At 44.1% G+C, this 19753-nt stretch overlaps 2 protein-coding genes across 7 annotated transcripts in view; one reads left to right on the top strand and one right to left on the bottom strand.

Annotated features, from left to right (window-relative positions):
* fhdc1 (FH2 domain containing 1) overlaps nucleotides 1-19753 on the bottom strand; it is a 106059-nt gene that overhangs the window by 25124 nt on the left and 61182 nt on the right. The gene's annotated exons all lie outside the window — the stretch shown is intronic.
* Nucleotides 1-19753, top strand: part of ccdc88ab (coiled-coil domain containing 88Ab) — a 59834-nt gene that overhangs the window by 30682 nt on the left and 9399 nt on the right. For all 6 annotated transcript variants that reach the window (XM_083532279.1, XM_083532278.1, XM_083532275.1 and 3 more), the window contains 21 exons: nucleotides 221-279; nucleotides 1377-1460; nucleotides 1546-1686; nucleotides 2350-2525; nucleotides 5450-5531; nucleotides 6353-6511; nucleotides 6618-6764; nucleotides 6853-7000; nucleotides 7888-8060; nucleotides 8451-8588; nucleotides 8975-10045; nucleotides 10657-10784; nucleotides 11288-11426; nucleotides 11530-11706; nucleotides 11843-12004; nucleotides 13747-14024; nucleotides 14112-14255; nucleotides 14902-15088; nucleotides 18336-18481; nucleotides 18748-18840; nucleotides 18933-19129. In XM_083532279.1, the coding sequence (XP_083388405.1) occupies nucleotides 221-279; nucleotides 1377-1460; nucleotides 1546-1686; nucleotides 2350-2525; nucleotides 5450-5531; nucleotides 6353-6511; nucleotides 6618-6764; nucleotides 6853-7000; nucleotides 7888-8060; nucleotides 8451-8588; nucleotides 8975-10045; nucleotides 10657-10784; nucleotides 11288-11426; nucleotides 11530-11706; nucleotides 11843-12004; nucleotides 13747-14024; nucleotides 14112-14255; nucleotides 14902-15088; nucleotides 18336-18481; nucleotides 18748-18840; nucleotides 18933-19129 (4029 nt within the window). The remainder of the gene's footprint in view (nucleotides 1-220; nucleotides 280-1376; nucleotides 1461-1545; nucleotides 1687-2349; nucleotides 2526-5449; nucleotides 5532-6352; nucleotides 6512-6617; nucleotides 6765-6852; nucleotides 7001-7887; nucleotides 8061-8450; nucleotides 8589-8974; nucleotides 10046-10656; nucleotides 10785-11287; nucleotides 11427-11529; nucleotides 11707-11842; nucleotides 12005-13746; nucleotides 14025-14111; nucleotides 14256-14901; nucleotides 15089-18335; nucleotides 18482-18747; nucleotides 18841-18932; nucleotides 19130-19753) is intronic.

Raw genomic sequence — 19753 nt, 5'->3', positions numbered from 1 at the left:
GATGAACCACCTGCTTTTCCCTTCTTAATTCTGGCGTGTTAACAGTTCATCTCCCCTTAACAGCTGCCTTGCGCCTCATCTTGGCTTCCCACAGTCTGGGGTGTGCTGAGGGGCTGAGGATTATGTTTTTTTTTGTTTTTTTTTATTGCATCAAAGTGTTTCTGCTCAACAGGTGTACATGTGTACATGTTTTATGACAATGTGGTTTCTTTGCTTTCAGAACAAGGGCTTGCTGAGGTGAAGAAGCTGCTGTTGCTGTTGCTAGGATGTGCTGTCCAGGTACAGACACACACAAGCACATATAAATACAAACACACACATATCTTTGTCATAATTTACAGTGTCTGTGCAGCTGGTAGAGACTCCAGATTGTAAAAAAGAGAAGTAGGCGATAATGCCATGAGCCTGACAGGTGGCATCCGCTGGCCAGGAGCCAAGATTAGCTCTGGGCAAGGAGCGGTCTGCTCTGTAGGAGGATGGGGTTAATCCTGCACACACAAACACCAGACATAAACCAAGGGGTGCCAATACTTTCATTTAATCCCTAGTATAACCCTAGTATTAAAGTATATATTTAAATAGATATTTACTAATAAGGGCAATAGGAAGCTATATGTTAATCCCCATGTAGGGCAAAAAAGTTAATGTGAAGTTGTTTTCTGATTTGAAGTGATTTTGATTATAGATGTAGAAGTTTAGTGGTTAAGGCATTGGACTCTGGATCGGAAGGTCATAAGGTCAAATCCCAGCCCTGCCTCTGCTGGGTCCCTAAACAAGGCCCTTAACCCTCAACTGCTCAGTTGTAGTCGCTCTGGATAAAGGCGTCTGCCAGATGCCATAACTATAAATAACTCTGTTTACCATTCAATGGTCTGAAATTTTAAGCTCCACCCACACATTTTGGTTGTCATGATACCAGGGCAAGGGCATAAAGGGCATAACGTGGTATCTGAATATAAAGGTATGATTGGATCAAATCAGACGTAAAGCACATCCTGCTCCTGTAAAAGGAAAAATGGGCATAAGGATTTGAGCGAGTTTGGAGCATCTCCAAAACTGCAGCACTTGTGGGATGTTTCCGCTCTGCAGTGGTCAGGGTCTATCAAAAGTGCTACAAGGAAGGGCGACAGGGTCTTGGGCAGCCATGGTTCATAGATGCACATGGGGAGGGGAAGGCTGATCCGTGTGGTCCGATTGAACAGACGAGCTCCAAATTGCTGAAGAAGTTAATGCTGTTAATGCTCGACCGGTCTGGACTGTTTTGGCACCAACACATGCCTGATGGGTGGTCATAATGTTATGCCTGATCGTTGTTATTTGCGTCTGAAATGGCTTGCAGATTCTCTCCTGGGATTCACTTCTCTGTTCCTTTACAGTGCGAAGAAAAGGAGGAGTACATCGAGAGGATCCAGACGCTGGATTTTGACACCAAGGCAGCCATCGCGTCTCACATTCAGGAGGTACGACGCAAACAGTGATGAAAAGCTGTACTTCCAAAAACGTAGGGCAGACAAATTGAGTCTAGTGTGTGCATTTAATTCGCAGGTCACTCACAATCAGGAGAACGTTCTGGACCTGCAGTGGCTGGAGGGGGGCGATTCTCCTCCCGAGGACCTAGACTCGCTCTCCAGAAACTTGGCTTTCCATCTTAGACAACTGGTCGACGAGAGGGATGAGCAGCTCGAGGTACGATTGTTACTAAAATTCTTCTCTCAGCCCGTGAAAATAAAACCTCGAATGCTGATTGGCTCGAGCTGTGTATTAATCCTGGATGGTAATTGGTTGAGAGCACCTAGAGCTTAAATAGAGATTGGTGGAATTCTAGGAAGCCGTGATTCGCTGCAGTCCTGACCTTGAGCCCCCGTAGCTTCTCAAGCATTCCCAGGATCCTCCTCTATTCATTAAAACACCATATACACATAGTTTCTTCATCCTCACACATGAATTGGTCATTCTATAATTTTCAGGATGTTCTACACGATTATGAAGCCTAGATCTAGACCAAGTTTGAACCCCAGGAACCCGTTCTACTAATGTGTTGAAATGTGACCTCATTTTCCGAGATTTCTCCTCTGTCCTCGGTTTCTACTTAATGAATACCTAAAATTAAAATGAAATCCTGACCTTAATCTGGTTCCTCTCTCCGGAGCGGACTGAACGCTGCTTGAACATTTGACTGAACTATAAACAGCTCCGGCTTTGTGTTTCTCGTCTCCTTACGAGGTATCGATATTGTGATGTAGGACATTATATATTCTTGCACATGTAATCACAAATGGCTCATAAACCCATCCGAATCATTTTTCCTTGTGTGAATAGTGTTGACTTTTTCGCGTCTCTGTTCCGCAGACCATCGTGGAGCTGACCCAGGAGCGAGACTGCGGTCAGTGTCCACCTCCACCTCCTCCGCCCTGTGCTCAGTCTCCCAGCGACTCGCCCAGCATGCGGCGCACCGAGAGCAGGCAGCACCTCAGCGTCGAACTGGCGGACGCCAAAGCCAAGATCCGACGCTTCCGCCAGGAGCTGTGAGTCCCGAATTTAAATCCTGTTATTCGTCTTTTTTTAGGAATCCGATCACAAAACATTTCCCAAGATTCCTGTTATAAATCCAGAAGTTTTTAAACACTTATTTCCAGATTACAAAGACCCTCTAACTGTAGAGTATTGACAGTACTCAATGTCTTAATCAGATTGTTAAGGAGTAGCTTGGCTAGTTTTTGCATAACATACAGTTCCTGTCATAAGTGTGGAAACACCTTGTCTTCTGTGGTTTATGAGACACATGTTCCTTTTTCAATTCTACACAACAACTTTCTAAAAGGCAAAAACACACAAGAACTGGACAGTGAATGAATCGAAAAAAAAAGTTTGACATTTTTATGTCTACCAGAAAAACATTACCAGTGTAAGATGGAGAACAGAAGAGAAGATATGATCACACTGCCTCACCCCCACAGTCGAATATGGTGGTAGAGGGTTTGGGGTTGTTTTAAAACAGGAAAGGTTGGAGACCTATTCCAATGGGGTGAAAGGAATCCTGAAGCAACAATTCTACCATTCCATACTTCAACCAATGCCATGCAATTTCGTCTGGACTGCGGCTCATTGGAAGTGACTTCACAGTACAACGAGACGATGAAGAGTACCGAGACTACGTCCATGCTCTGTAAGCGTTATTTAGAGAGCAAACAGTCGTCTGGAGTGGTATCTATCTATGGAACGGCCTGCCCAGTCACCGCACCGGATTCCTATCGAACTGCTCTGGGATGAACTGGATCGTAAATAAATCCCTAGAACTCCTTAGGCACCGCAATGTATTTCAGGTGAATGTTTCGAGAAACGAACTGTCTGGATGCTCAGAGCATGTAAAGAGTGTGTTCTTTATGCTGAGGGAGGATTTTTCAATGGATATCAAGTCTTTAAATTTCTTTATTCGTTTGGTTCTGGTTTGTTTGGAAATCATACCATTCAATGACCAAGTTTATTACATGAATGTATCTCTCAAAAACCATATGCTTTTGAGGTTCATTGTATTCATGTGGATTCAGAAGATGATCTAGATATTCTTATGGACTTGAGATAATTTTTTTGTTTTTCTGGAATGAGACAGAACTGGTGCAACATTGTTGAACCCTATGATTGAAAGGATTTGTCAGATAAAACCACTACAGCCTTGAACGTCCTGAGCAGTAGAAACAGGATGTTCTCTGACAACCACCAAAAACAGTTTCTTAATTTCCCTATAAAAAAATGTGTATAGGATTGAACCCTTGTGACACAGCACAATAGAACTTGCACAAGCCACTGTGTTTAATCATCATCATCAAAATTCCTCGTCCTGACTCACAACTCGTACTGAAATTCATGCTAAAGGCAAATGATGAACCGTGCTTTTTAACACACTTCCTCTGCAAGGTCCTGGAATCCATAGTCGTTGCTATGGTTTTTTTAACCTTGTAAATAATTGAACTTCCTCCTTAAAAGCGCATTAACCTCAAGAGACAATGCACAGCGGGAGGGATTTGGAAGTAGTGGTCACTTGGATGGAGAAGCGGTTTCGAAACGGGAGGAAGTTGAGTGAAGTGCAGCCGATCAGGAAGTTTTCATACGGCGCATGTGAGACACGTCGCGGTTATCACATGAGGCCAGACACGGCTTGTTTTTCTTTACACGAGGCCGTGACACGGTGATAAACGTCTGTGCGGCGGACAGGCGGCGGGTCAGATGCCTTGGGGATTCGACCCAGATCACAAGATAATCTCGTGTACCCTGATATTCTTCAAACGTCTTTGGCCTACTTACAGAGATTTTATTAGAGCACACAACTGCTGGTTTTATCGCTGCACATTTCCACCTCTGCTGCTTTTTAGGAGACTTGGCAACCGTTTCTCTTGCAATTCAGTCAGGATTTGTTTTCTTGCCTAAGGTTGAAATGGACAGTATGTAGATTTTGAACACCCTATTTCACATTTAGTCCCCAATCTGCTGTTATCATGACCTCCATTCTTCCGGGAAGATGTTCCACTATATTTTCTGAGAGATTCATTAAGCCATAGGGGTGTTAGAAAAGTCAGATACTGATGTAGGTGAGGTGAGGAGGGTCCCAGGGTGCAGTTAGTGTAAAACCACATCCCAACAACGTTCAATGGGGTTCTATAGCATGACATCCTTTACATCTTCCAACCCATGGAATGCATATCTTCATGGATCTGTTTTTTGTGGCTTCATACTGGAGCAGGTTTGCGTCGAGTTAGGCGAAAATTCCATGCTACTGCATCCAAAGACTTTTTAAACAATCGTTTGCCTACTTTGTGGTAACAGTTAGAGGAAGGACCACACATGGCTTAAAAAGTCCCAATACTTTTGTCCAAATAGTGCATCATGCTGAAAGAAGATAAAAAGAGGGTGTTATGTAGTATAGCATCTGCTCATGATTTGCAAGAACTAGTTTGGTTACATCAGTGCCAGAAATGCGGCTTTAAAACATCAGGAAGTTTCCTGCAGCTTCACCTTTTCTCCATTTGCTGCCACAGTGAGCACACGGACCCCAAACTAACTCATTATTATTATTATTGCGGTCTTCCTTATTCAAATGTAGTGGGCCGGATGGCTCAGGGAGAGACGGTTATGTGAGAAGAGTGTGTGTTCTTTCCGTTCAGAGGAGACCGTTGCAGATTTGCATGCCCTCAGAGCGTTCGTTTCTTTTTTTCTTTTTTTCCCCTCATTGAGACGAGGGGAGGGGAGCAGTCAGAGCCCTAATGTGGATATTAAACAGCAATCTTTTCCTAATTGTAACACCAGGAGGAGGAGAAAATGTATTTACTAAACACATTGATTTCTTCGAAGGAAGTCATATTCATGTGACTGGTTTTAAGAAGGGGTTTTTATTACGCCTTGTGTGCTGAGATGGAACTGCTGGTAAATGATCATTTGTTTGTGTGTGTTGCAGTGAAGAGAAAAGCGAGCAGTTGCTGGACTGCCGGCAGGAGCTGGAGAACCTGGAGAAAGAGCTGAAAAGGTTTCAGCAGGAGGTAAAAAAAAAACAAAAAAAACCCACAACCCCATCGAACTGTGAACATGTGCTCCATCGAACTGAGAACTTCAGATTAACACCCGATTGACATATAAAGAGAATTATTAAAACTAAAAATGTCCTTTTTGGGGGTGGGGGGGGGTGGGGGGGTTAGCCTTTCTTGGCAAATTTTAACTCTGGTACTTTAAAATGGTCAAATTGATTTTAATGAATGAATGAAAAATGTAGCATTATACACTGTAGAGTGTGTATATACACTATTTGGACACCTGGATTGGGTCACCTGACTTTTTCCAGACATACGGTTCTTCCCCAGACAAATTTGGAGGAGCACAAATGTATAGGAGTAGATGTGGATCGGATGTGGTAGAATAAAACTAAACCTGTTCCACCATGGCAGTGCCACTGTGCACAAAGCCAGCTTCATTAAGATCTGCTTCACATGGGTTGGACTATAAGATCTGCTATCGAGCTCCAAAGCTATTGAACACCTTCGCACAAGTGTCACACAAGCACATTCCAAAATCTAGTGGAATATCTTCCCAGAAAAGTGAATGAACAACGAATGTGGAATGGGATCTTCAGAAAGAAGCATACGTATATACCAGTGTTACGGTCAGGTGTCCACAAACTTTTGTCAGCATTCCAATTAATTCCAATGATCAGACCTCTAAAGCAGGCCACTCAAGATCTTTTACTCCCTCCTGTGTAAAGCATATCTTCATGGAGCTGATTTTGTGGACAGGGACTCAGAGGGTCCCAGTAATCTTATACCGTGTGTGTGTGTGTGTGTGTGTGTGTGTGTGTGTGTGTGTTCAGAATCTTCAGTTGCTATCTGATGCACGCTCTGCACGGGCCTACCGCGATGAGCTGGACGCTCTGAGAGAAAAGGCGATCCGAGTGGACAAGCTGGAGAGCGAAGTGGGACGTTATAAAGAGCGTCTCCATGACATCGAATTTTACAAAGCCAGGGTTGAGGTAGGAAAAAAAAAAGAAACGTGCTACAATGGCATGCGTCCGGTCGGGTTCTGTTGTTCATCCACAGCTCCAAAAGTTCTTAACGTACGCATTGTACGCCCCATAGGAGCTCAAAGAGGACAATCAGATCCTGCTGGAGACGAAGAGCATGTTGGAGGATCAGCTGGAAGGCTCCAGGGCTCGCTCGGACAAACTGCACGAGCTCGAGAAGGAGAATCTGCAGTTCAAAGCCAAAATTCATGACATGGAGATGGTAAATGTTTGTATTTTACAATGCAATTGTTATGCCTTCTCTAAAACAAAGGGTTTGATCCTAATTACATTGGGTTTGTGTTTGCTAGGAGCGAGACATGGACAGAAAGCGTATAGAAGAGCTCCTGGAGGAGAACCTGACGCTGGAGATGGCTCAGAAACAGAGCATGGACGAGTCTCTGCACCTCGGCTGGGAGCTGGAGCAGCTTTCCAAAACCACCCCCGAGGTCACCAACGGTACGGATGCTTTTGCTCTACAGTGGGTTTGTGAGGTCTGAGATCATTGGGGCTAAAGTTTTTCAAAATGCTAATACCTACTTGTTTGTTACTCGTCGGTTTCAGTACTCGCTAAAAGTTCCGGAACTAATTAACGAGGTATTACTGCATAATAAAATGTAAGTCGGTGATTTCTGGCTCTGACCACTGGTAACAACTGATGTTGTTCCACAACGTTCAATTTACTCCAGTAATTTGTACTCTTGTGGGTGGGATTTATTAGGCAGCAAGTAAAAATGTTATCCTTAAAGTTGATGTGTTGGCAGCAGGAAAAATGGGCAAATGTAAGGTTTTGAGCTCAAATTGTGATAGACGACTGGGTCAGAGCATCTCCAAAACTGCAGCTCTGGTGGGATGTTCCTGGTCTGCAGTGGTCAGTATCTATTAGTTCTCCAATGAAGGAACAGTGGTGAACCGGCGACAGGGTCGTTGGCGGCCGAGGCTCATTGATGCACGTGGGCAGCGAAGGCTGGTCCGTGTGGTCCAAACCAACAGATGAGCTCCTGTAGCTCAAACTGCTGAAGAAGTTCATGGTGTTAATGATCGATGGGTCACGAGTGTTTTTGGGGACGAACACGATATTAGGCAGGTGGTCATAAAGTTATGCCTGTCGGTGTAAATACGGATTTATAATCATTGTCTGTCATATAAAAGGAATCAAACATTCAACTTTTAGCTACTTTCAATGTGTTTATTATTATCCAGTGAAACAAAATCACTGCCATTATCACATTCTCAATATTTAATCACTTCCTCGCTAAGGGCTATAAAGCTGCTCTCAGACAAACTTCCTATGATGACGGAGCAGGAAAATCGATTTTACGCTTTAATACTCGTTTTCCCTGCAGTTCCTCAGAAGTCCCTGGGCCACGAGGTAAACGAGATGACCTCCAGCCGCCTCCTGAAGCTGGAAATGGAGAACCAGGCGCTTCTGAAGACCGTGGAGGAGCTGAAGGGCCGGGGCGAGGCCAGCACCCGCCTCGTCAAGGCTGAAAAGGAGAACCTGAGGCTCAGTCAGAAGGTTAGAAGAGTAATAGTTGTGGTTTGGTTGTTGAAAAATAAAGAGGAGACCCAAAGGTCTGGGTTTTGGACGTGTGGGACGGGTTTTACGCTGCACAATGCCCCGTAATTGCATGTTTGAGTTTATTTAAAGAGCTGAAAATGAGCCCGGAGACGTGTTTAAGGGCAGCGTTTGTCACTTGAGCGACAACGCAGACACTCGGTCCCGCCCCGTCCTATCCTGAATAAACGAGTGCGAGCAAGAAAGGGTGTAAAGGGGTTTATTATCCCTGTCAGATTCGCCCCCCTTTTGATTAGAGAGAAACCCCACAGCTGCACCCCTGTTTACAGATGTGTGTAACACAATAGGCTTTACGTTGTCATGTCAAGGTGTGTTCGTGTGTATGCGCAGTTGGGGCAGCTGGAGAACGAAGCGCAGTCGGACAGGGAGAGTCTGCGCAGCGCTGAGACCCTAAGCTCGGACCTGATGAAGGAGAAAGCACAGTTGCAGAAAACCCTGGAGACGCTGACTGAGAACTCGGAGAGACAGGTACACCGAATTTGATCAATGACTCAATTTAATCTATATACTAAAAAGTGTAATTTAATCTTATATATTTTATTTATTATAGAATATTATTAAACCAAGCAGGCATTTTATTTAAAATAGTTTTAAAGTGTAAACTTTGTTCACAAATTTTAATAAAAATAAACTGCGTTAATAAAAAAAAAAAAAAAAAAAAAATACAAGCAATTCAATTTGTTTTGCATTTCTTTTTTGCGTGACTGAATTTTGGGTATCATCACACCCCTGGTAGATGCAGATGTTAATTTGACGTTTTGCTTTCCAAATGAAATCTACCAAAAAACAGCAAAGCAGAATTTTTTGGCCCAATTTTTATTTTTTCCTCCCTAAATCTGTTTATCACCGTTTAGGTGAAGTGGTTGGAGCAGGAGAACGAGCACTTGACCCAGACCATCACGTCTCTCAGGCAGCGTTCCCAAATCAGCGCCGAAGCCAGGGTCAAAGACGTAGAGAAGGAGAACCGTGTCCTTCACGAGTCGATCAAAGAGACCAGTGGCAAACTGAACAAGCTCGAGTTCGAGCGCAAGCAGCTCCGCAAAGACCTGGAGTACTACAAGGAGAAAGGCGAGAAAGCTGAAGAGCTCGAAGCCGATGTCCAGCGCTTGGAGCGTGAGAATGAGGCTCTGCAGAAACGCATCGCAAGCCTCGGGATCACCTGCGAGAAGGTGGACGCCTTGGAAAAGGAGAACACTGAGCTTGAGGCCGAGAGCAGGAGGTTAAAGAAGAAGATCGATGGATTGAGGAACGCCTCTCTGCAGCTGGAAGCGTTGGAGAAAGAGAATACCCAACTTGACGAGGAGAACTTGGAGCTGCGGCGCACAGCCGGTACTCTGAGGTCCGCGGGTGCCAAAGTGGCTCGTCTGGAGCAGGAAAACCGTGAGCTGGACAGCGAGAAGAATCAGCTGCAGAGAAACCTGGAGCTGCTCAAAGCATCGTCTAAGAAAACAGAACGCCTGGAACTCAGCTACCAAGGTCTGGACTCGGAGAACCAGCGTCTCCAGAAAGCCCTGGAGAACAGTGGGCGTAAAATCCAGCAGCTGGAAGGAGAGCTTCAGGATCTGGAGAGCGAGAACCAGAGCCTCCAGAGAAACCTGGAGGAGCTGAAAATTTCCAGCAAGCGTCTGGAACAGCTGGAACAAGAGAACAAGGTGCTGGAGCAAGAAAGCTCACAGCTGGAGAAAGACAAGAAGCAGCTGGAGAAGGAGAACAAGAGGCTGCGGCAGCAGGCTGAGATCAGAGACTCCAAGTTAGACGATGACAGCCAGAGGATCTCGCAGCTTGAGAAGGAAAATCGCGCTCTGAGCAAGGAGGTGAGCACTCTGAGCGATTCCTACAACCGCGTCAAAGATCTCGAGAGGGACAACAAGGAGCTGGTGAAGCAGGCCTCCATTGGCAAGAAGACCCTGGTCATGTTGAGAGAGGTATGGAAAAAAGATTTGCAAGTTCACACGTTGTTACGCGTCTAAAATTTTGTTTTGGTTTATGTCTGGTCTCCACCTACAATTATAACGACAAGTTTGTAGACACCTGACCATGAGTTTTTGTGCTTTTTGAACATCCCATTCCACATTTAGTCTCCATTTGCTGGTATAATAACCTCCACTCTTTTGGGAAGATGTTCCACCAGATTTTGTGGAGGTTTGTGAAGATTTATTCAGCCACAAGGGCATTAGTAAAGTCAAGTAAAGCCAACTGAGTGGGTTTAGAGGTCTATAGCAGTAGAGCTTCCATTCCAACCCATGAAAATCAAATCATCATCCTAGATCTCCTAGTTCTAGTGAAGGCAAAATTTCGAGCTACCGCTTTACAATTGTGTACCTCCAGGTTTGTGGTAACAGTTTGATGGAAGAATCTCATATGGCTGTAAAAGTCAGGTCTCCCAATACTTAGGTTCTGGTTGTTTCTTTCGCAAGTTCTAATCGTTTGGATTTGTATAAACCTTTGAATTTGTATTTGACCTTTGATTAGTGGTTTTCCTGTTGTTCATGTTGTTCATGAGTTCTGATTTCTGCTCAACCCTGACCTGGCCCAGGAGCTGGTAAACGAAAAACTGAAGAACCAGCAGACCAACAATGATCTAGAGAAGCTGACTCATGAGCTGGAGAAGATGGGCCTGAATAAAGAAGGACTGCTGCACGATGAACAGAGCTCTGCTGCAAGGTGAGACACATGCAATACACACCAAATGTACGGGTACACAATACAATACACACACACACACACACACACACACACACACACACACACACACACACACACACACACACACACAGTGTACAGGTACACAATCCAGTAAACACACACACACACACACACACACACACACACACACACACACACACAAATGGTGTACAGGTACAAAATACAATATACACACACACCTGGTGTACAGGTACACAATACAATACACACACATGGTGTACAGATACACAGTACCCACACACACAGCGTACAGGTACACAATACACAACACACATATGGTGTACAGGTACACACTACAACACACACACACACACACACACACGGTGTACAGGTACACACTACAACACACACACACACACACACACACACACACACACACACACACTTGGTATACAGGTGTATTAGGTGCTGTTTTTATTCACATGTCACAAATCCAGTAAAAATCTCGATGCATTATTCAGGTTTAAGCTGCTTGAGTCGAAGCTGGAGTCCACGCTAAAGTCCTCGCTGGAGATCAAAGAGGAGAAGATCGCCGCCCTGGAGGCCAGACTTCAGGAGTCCTCCAACCTCAACCAGCAGCTCCGACAGGAACTCAAAACGGTGCGGATTCCTCAACTCTTGCTTTAGAGGCAAATCTAAATCGCATTAAGTCTTAGATGAGAACATAGTGAGTCTGACCTGAACCCTACTTCATGTCCATCAGGTGAAGAAGAACTACGAGGCTCTCCGGCAGAGGGAAGAGGAGGAGCGCATGGTGCACAGCTCGCCCTCAAGAGGTGGGGACGACTCTCAGAGCACCAGTAAGTGGGAGAAGGAGAGTCACGAGGCCACTCGAGAGCTCCTGAAGGTCAAAGATCGACTCATCGAGGTGGAGAGGAACGTAAGTGACTACCTGCTTTGTGAAATTAAAGCGGAACAGTCAAAAAATTTCAGCGGAAATCACCAGGCACTTTTTTCACTTCCTTCACTTTTGTGTATGCATTTTCTCAAGCATGCATTTTTGTTTCTTCTCCCAGAATGCCACTCTTCAGGCAGAGAAGCAGGCATTGCGTACGCAACTGAAACAGCTGGAGACTCAGAGCAGCAACCTCCAGGCTCAGATCCTCGCTCTGCAGAGACAGGCCGCCTCGCTGCAGGAGAACAACACCACGCTACAGACTCAGAACGCGAAACTCCAGGTAACTGAACGCTACAAACTGAAACACACACACAAAACCTAATTAACACAATTCAACACAAGTCTCCTTTCACTGTAGCCACAATTGCATGCGTCATCTCCAGCAGAAGCATCGATATCACCCTCATAAAATGACCCCGACTTTTCCGTGCATCACAGTTTTCCCGGAGATTTGAAATGACGGGAAACAAAACACAAAAGTCTAAATGAAAAAGCTTTACAACTCTTTCGAACTGTTTTGCCAGAACTTTCCTCACGATGTCCAGCTTTTCTTGGAAAACTCTATTGTGCAAATGTCCTTGGTGTCTCTGCGTCCAAATCGATTTCTTCTCCTCGGTCAGTCATTGTGAAATGTCCGATTGAAGTACGTGAAAACGTTAACGTTATTGTACACCTGCTATAGGGCCAGGAGTCGGCATGTCCAATCCGATTGGTTCAAGCAACGTGGATTTGTATCAATAGAACACCTGCAAAGTTCAGTTCATTTTGACCCCAGCAACATGTGATTTGACGGCTGAAATCTGATTGGATAGAATCTCTAACCGAATATTACACTGCTAGAGAAACGCTATGAAATAAGTAGAATTGACTATTAGGGATAATGTATTATTTTTAATGGCTAAAATTAGACTAACACCTGAGTCAGCTATTCTTCGGCTAGCAGAGGAGGACTTGGCCCTGATGGCCACAATCTGAGTTGTGTGGAAATGTGTGTTTGCGATAACCGATTTAAAAATAAAGAGGACCTGGCACAGGATTAAGATCAGACAGGAGATTGAGTGAAATGTAGGTCACTCGTAAACCTGGATGCGCTTGCGTGTCGTTTCCAGGGTCCTCGCAAGACTTTTTTTTCAGTCAATATCAGATTAAGTGGCAGATGGTTTAACCCACAGTGGGTTTAGGGGGTTTCTGTCCATATGGATTATGTGTGTAATCGTTTTTAATGCAAACCAAATCAAAACAGACGGGAACATAGACGATACACTGCAAGAAGTAACTGAGTGACGTACTGCATTTATTGATGAATTTGTCATAATTTGCATATAATTCCTTGTGGTTGTTGAATGATTTGTGGCATTTACCGAATAGTGAAGTGGTTGCTCAGTGAATAAGATGTTGGACTTCTGATCAGAAGTTCATTGGTTCAAATCCCAGCACCACCCTTAAATTCCTTTAATCCCCAACTGCTCAGCTGTATAACTGCGATGACTGTAAATTGCTCTGGATAAAGGCCAAATACCGAATAATTCACTGAGGTAACCAGCTGCTACCAGATAATTCACCACCGTTCTCAATAATCCACACACTTTCTTTTGAATACTTTTACCAGAGTTTTTGAAACTATGCTCTTCTTACCATGTAATTTGCTGATGTTACAGAATAATTCTCTTTCAGTAATAAAAAAGTCAATAATTCAGATAATTCACCAGCTTTTCTCACTGTAGCTACTGAATAATCCTGAATATCTCACTGTAGCTACTGAATAATCCTAAATACCTCACTTTAGCTACTGAATAATCCTGAATATCTTGCTGTAGCTACTGAATAATCCAAATTATTCACTGTTGTTTATTTTCATGCATCTTTTTTTGTGAAATAAAATGTATTGAATCATCAACAAATCAATCACCATAAACTGATGATCTACTCAGAGTGACATTGTTGGGTTTCAGGGTTCCATGCTCCATGTTTAAGTTATAGTCCATGTTAACACACTTCCATGATTTCCTGGCTGTTCCTCAGGTGGAGAACTCGACTCTGAACTCGCAGAGCTCTGCGCTCGTAGCCCAGAACGCCCAGCTCCAGGGTCAGCAGTGCAGCGCAGAGACTGAGCGGGATGGCGCTGTGCGGGACCGCGAGGAGCTACGGTCCACCTACGAGCTGCTCCTGAGGGACCATGAGAAGCTTGCGGCTCTGCACGAGCGCCAGGCAGCCGAGTACGAGGCACTGATTGGCAAACACGGGGGGCTGAAGAGCGCACACAAGAACCTGGAAGTGCAGCACCGAGACCTGGAGGACAGGTACAAAAAAAACAACGGAAAAGCTGTATAGAAAATATACAAGATTTTATTGTTTTGTGATTTATTGTATGATTGTGTTGTGTCCAGGTATAACCAGCTGTTGAAGCAGAAGGCACAGCTGGAAGAGCTTGAGAAGGTTTTGAAAGCTGAGCAGGAGAAGATGCTGTCTGAGAACCAGAAGCACCAGGCTACAGCAGCTGAGTATCACAAACTAAAGGAAGAAAATGACAAGTGGGTTTAATTTTAATTGAAATTATTTCACTGATAAATAATAAATAATAGTTTCTGTATAATAACTGGTTTCTTGTATTCGCGGTGGTATCAAAAAGTTTTGAGACTAATGGTGTAACTGGTGCTGTTCTGAGTGCGTTACCACGTCTGCGATTTCATTTCGAGCAAGTTAGAGCAAAAAGCAAACTCGAAATTCTGCAGACCTTCGACGAGCTCAACCCCAAAACATTTTTAAACCGTTTGGCAACTCGTTGGAGAACAATCCACGTGACCGTGACGCACCCCACTTGCCGATTTGGTTCCTGTGTCCTTCGCCCTTTTCCCGAGGATAAAGATCCAACTCAGAGCTTGCCGTTTGGACACTGTTGCGGAGATTCAGCACAAATTGCAGAAGGGGCTTGACAAGCTTTGAAAAGAAGACTTCCAGGACACATTCCAGAAGTGGCAGAAACGCTGGGAGCACTGTATTGTTGTTAGAAGGAACTATTTTGAAGGTGATCGTACTTTCTTGTGAACATAGCGGGTCTTGAAACTTTTTGATACCACCTCGTATATGATCTGATAACAGTGCTTTGTTCTATCCCTCTTCTCCTCCAAAGGAATTCCTCGCAACATTTTATTTCCCTCGCTTTTTTCCTCTTCAAAGGTTAAACACGACCTACCAGCAGCTGCTGAAAGATAACGAGGGGCTGCAGGCCGACCACAAAAACCTGAAGAGCCAGCTGAATGCCGCCAAACTGGAGCAGACTCGCCTGGAGGCCGAGTTCTCCAAGCTGAAAGAGCAGTATCAACAGCTGGATATCACCTCCACCAAACTCACCAACCAGTGCGAGGTACGTTCCCTCACTACCACATGCTCAGATCATTATTCGCCACCGTTTTTTCATTTTTTTTATTGGACGTCTACAATTACACTCCTGACACCAGAGAAAAAATCTGTCCCACTCACGCTGTTAGTCTGCTGGTTTAAATGGCATCGTGATGTTAAATCGAAGCCGGCTGCACAGTCCTGAGTCGTCTCTTTGTCTCGGGGAGTGATTTATTTCTCCCAGAGGTTGAGGCTTGTCCTCAGGAATGCAAGGGCTCCTCACTGCCTCCAGTATGGACGTGTGTTAGGGTTTAGAGTGTATGATTACCTTCGAATTCCGTCTGTAATCTATTACTCGTTCTTTTCTTCAGTGAACTTTCATCTCTTTTTTTGTGTTCGTCTTATCGAAAATGTGGTCTGTAATTCTCTTCCTTTTTCTTCTGGACTCCACATACAGTGCATTTAAAAGGTATTCAGACCCCCTTCAATTTCAGAATTGCAACAATTTTGCAACAACACTTGAAATTGATCTCAGGTGCCTCCCATTTCTCTTGATTGTCGCTGAGATGTGTCTACACCTTGACTGGAGGCCTCCCATCTGACAATGCAGATCAGAGCAAGAACCAAATAATGAGGTCAAAGCAACTGCATGCAGAGCTCAGAGACAGGATCGTTGCAATTCACAGATCTGTGGAAGGCTACAATAAATGAAGAGTCCCAGAAGCACAGTGGCCTCCATAATTCTCAGAGAGAAGGGGCTTAGTAAGAGAGGTGACCAAGAACCTGAAGACCTTGGCTGAGCTTTGGAGATCCTTTGCGGAGTTGGGACAAAGTTCCAGAAGGAGAAACATAATTGAAGCAGCCGTTCACCAGTCTGGGCTTGATGGCAAAGTGGCTAGACGGAAGCCTCTCCTCTCCTCTCCCTATAGAAAGCCTGCTTGATGTTTGCCGACAGGCACTTGAAGGACTCTCAGATCGTGAAGAATAATATTCTGTGGTTTGATGAAACCAAGATTTGAATGTTTGGTCTCAATTCTAACCGAAATCAGGCACCACTCGTTATCTGTGCAGAACCATCCAAAAAGTGAAGCATGATGGTGGGAGTGTTTTTTTCAGCATGGACTTGGCTACTGGTCAAGGTTGAGGGAAAGCTAAATGGAGCAAAGTACAGAGATATCCTCAATAAAAACCTGTTCCACAGCGCTCATGACCTCAGTCCAGGCCACTGAGGTTCACCTTTTTACATGACAACAACCTTAAACACAGCCAAGATGACACAGTAGTAGCTTAGGGACAACTTCTAGAGTTGACTTGACCTGAACCCTATGGAACATCTCTAGAGAGACCTTAAAGTCGCTGTCCAACGACACTGACCCACCTTGAGAGTATTGGCCCTGAAGATTGATGGAAAATCCCCCAATCCAAGTGAAGGGTGTCTGAAAACATTCAGAATGCACTGTAAATACCACTACAACTAATGTGGATTGAAACTGGACCAAAACCCCTTTTGGGCTGGGTGTTCATTATTTAACTGGAAAAATACTTCCCTCTCCTGCCACTGCTGACTTGATCAAACACTACAGCTATCGAAAGGACGTGAGAACAAAACATTGCATATCAAAACTGACCAAGCGACTGTGTTTTTGGTAAAGCAACAATCCACGTGTTTTTTTTGTTTATTTTAAACGCCACCTTTTCCACACTTCCACGTCATCTTCAGTCCATGAGGGCACCATGATAAATACTGGAAATGACGTACTCGTAAATATCCTTTAAAATTTAAGGAAGAGTTTTCCTTTTGAAGTAGGAGACCCAAACCTGTTTGTGCTCCATGAGGATATGCTTTCCATGGGTTTGGAGTGATCTCCTGCTATAGAGCTCTGAAATCAACCACTATTGAACGTGATGAATGTAAACGCTGACTGCACCCCAGGCCTCCACAAAACCTAGTGGAACACCTTCCTGCAGCAAGGAAAATCTCCCCGAGATAAACGAGGAAGAAACTTTAAGAGGAACCAGACTCAAAAGGGGAACCCGTTCTCATTTGGCTGATATAAAGAGTATGATTATAACTCTTCAAAAACAATACAAAACCCCAGAGAGTGAGTACTAACATGAGCACCGGAGTGTGTGATTATGAATAATGTTCTTTCTACAGTCTTATACAGTCAGTTGACTTTATAGACCAGGAGCTACTGAGCAACTCAGTAAAAAATAGCTCAACATTTGAGATCATCATCCAACACCAGCTTCTTCATGCCAGATCCTTTGAAATTTCGAAGAGGTCCCACATCCAAACACTACATAAAGAGGAATCCAAATGGCCCTTGTACGTCTCTAGATGGTTCTGGATGTTTGTGGGCATCCACTTATTTAAAAGTCCACAGTCTTCACGAGGTGGGACGTGACTGGGGCTGGAGCAACCTCAGGATGACTCGGGATGGGGAGAGAAAGAGAAGCAGTGGAGAGGAATTAGCGTAGCTGCTGTTCATGATATTAACAGCACAAGTTGATAATGTGCATATGATCAGATGTTCTGGAGCACAAGGTTATGATGTGATGTGTGTTATGTGTAGAACTCGCTGAAAAGATACGCCTTTAATCTGCACTTAAACTGGGAGAGTGTGTCTGAGCCCCGAACACTGTCAGGAAGACTATTCAAGAGTTTAGGAGCTAAATGTGAGAATGTTCTACCACCTTTAGTGGACTTTGCTCTTCTAGGAACTACTAGAAGTCCAGAGTTTTGAGATCTCAGGGAGCGTGACGGATTGTAGCGTGTTGGAAGACTGGAGAGATACATGGAGATAAACCATTTAGTGTTTTATAAGTAAGAAGCAGTAGTTTGTATTCGATTTGAAACTTAACAGGAAGCCAGTGCAGGGACGATTGAGAAGATTGGGGTTATATGGTGATATTTTCTCCACCTTGTAAGAACTCTTGCTGCTGCATTTTGAACTAACTGAAGCTTGTTTATTAATGAAGCAAGACATCCACCTAGTAACGCATTACAGTAGTCTATTCTGGAGGTCATGAGCGCATGGACGAGCTTCTCTGCATCAGATGTATAGAACACGTTTCTTAGCTTAGCAATATTTCTAAGGTGGAAGAAGCTGTTTCTGTAACATGGTTGATATGATTTTTAAAAGTTCTAAAATAAAAAATGTTTTAAACAGTGTTTGGGCTTTGTCTGGATCTTTCATTTGAAAAACACTTATCTTTGCCCCACCGTGTCCTTTTTTGCTTACCCAAAGCCTTCTTTGCTCTGTGTGTAGTTGCTGAGCCAGCTGAAAGGGAATCTGGAGGAGGAAAACCGGCACTTGCTGGACCAGATCCAGACCCTGATGCTGCAGAACCGAACCTTGTTGGAGCAGACCATGGAGAGCAAAGACCTCTTCCACGTCGAGCAGAGACAGTACATGTGGGTCATCACTGTTTAGAGCTACTCAAGAGATATTCAAGAGATATAATTGTTTAATTAAATTATTTTACCTGGAATTGTTCCCTTTTAAGTTGCCAAATGCCATTTTTCCTAGAAACGGCAAACTCCCATGTCCTGACACCAGAGACTCCTTCGATAGATGTTAAATAAATGTCTCCTAAATCATTTCACATGTTTTATGAACACAATTATGTATTTGCAGTGCAAGACGTGAATAGTGAACTCGGCTTTTCTCTTTTTTTTAGAGACAAACTAAACGAGCTGAGGAGACAAAAGGAGAAGTTAGAGGAAAAGATCATGGATCAGTACAAATTCTACGACCCCTCACCCCCCAGGAGGTACGTATTCATCCCTATTTCTGAAAGTTGGTTCTGATCATTTGTGTCGAGAATCGATGAGATCGAGGATCTCTGCACTTTTTTCGCCTCAGAAGGGGAAACTGGATCACTCTGAAGATGAAGAAGCTGATCAAGCCGAAGAGCCGCGAGCGAATGCGCTCCCTGACGCTCACGCCCTGCCGCTCCGAGTCAAGCGACGGCTTCCTGGTGGCTCCTCAGGACAGTCAGGACAGCTCATCCATGGGCTCAGGGTCACTCGACGACCCTCTGTGTCAAAAGAGGAGCGGAAGTGAGTCGGAGCTTGCATTTTTAAATCTTGAATCAGGATCGAACGTTCCTTCAGGTTTTTTGGCAACACGCTCTGGATCACATTTGAATATATTTTCACTCCTGCAAAAATTCCTTACACTACATGTATTTGGCAAAGTTCCTCATTCAAAGCAACTTACAGTTATCTTATTCACACAACTGAGCAGTTAAGGGTTAAGGGCCTTGCTCAAGGGCCCAGCAGTGGTTTGTGCTGGGATTTGAACTCTCAACCTTCTGAGCAGAAGTCCAACATCTTATCCTATGTATACACTAGTGATGTGCATCTCCATAAATGAGGCCAATGTGATTTGCATCTCGATGTATTAAATTGATGCGATGCGATTTTGATTCGATTCAATGCTCTGCAATTCAATATGATACGGATAGTTCGCTTTTATTTCTTTGGTTCAGACAAGCAGCAAATCACCAATTTACTTGAGTGCCCTCTTAAGTGCGTGGCCTTTAAGATAAAAAAAAAAACAAAAAAAAAAAACAAAACAAAAAAAAAAAAATATATATATATATATAGGGAAGTGGTGGCTCCAGCGGTTAAGGCGCTGGGTTGCCGATCGGAAAGTCTGGGGTTCAAGCCCCGGTATCGCCA

Source organism: Silurus aristotelis, assembly GCF_946808225.1.
Source record: "Silurus aristotelis genome assembly, chromosome: 27".
In the NCBI taxonomy this organism is placed as follows: Eukaryota; Metazoa; Chordata; class Actinopteri; order Siluriformes; family Siluridae; genus Silurus; species Silurus aristotelis.
Note: the sequence above shows the minus strand (reverse complement) of the source record. Positions and strands in the feature narration are given on the sequence as shown.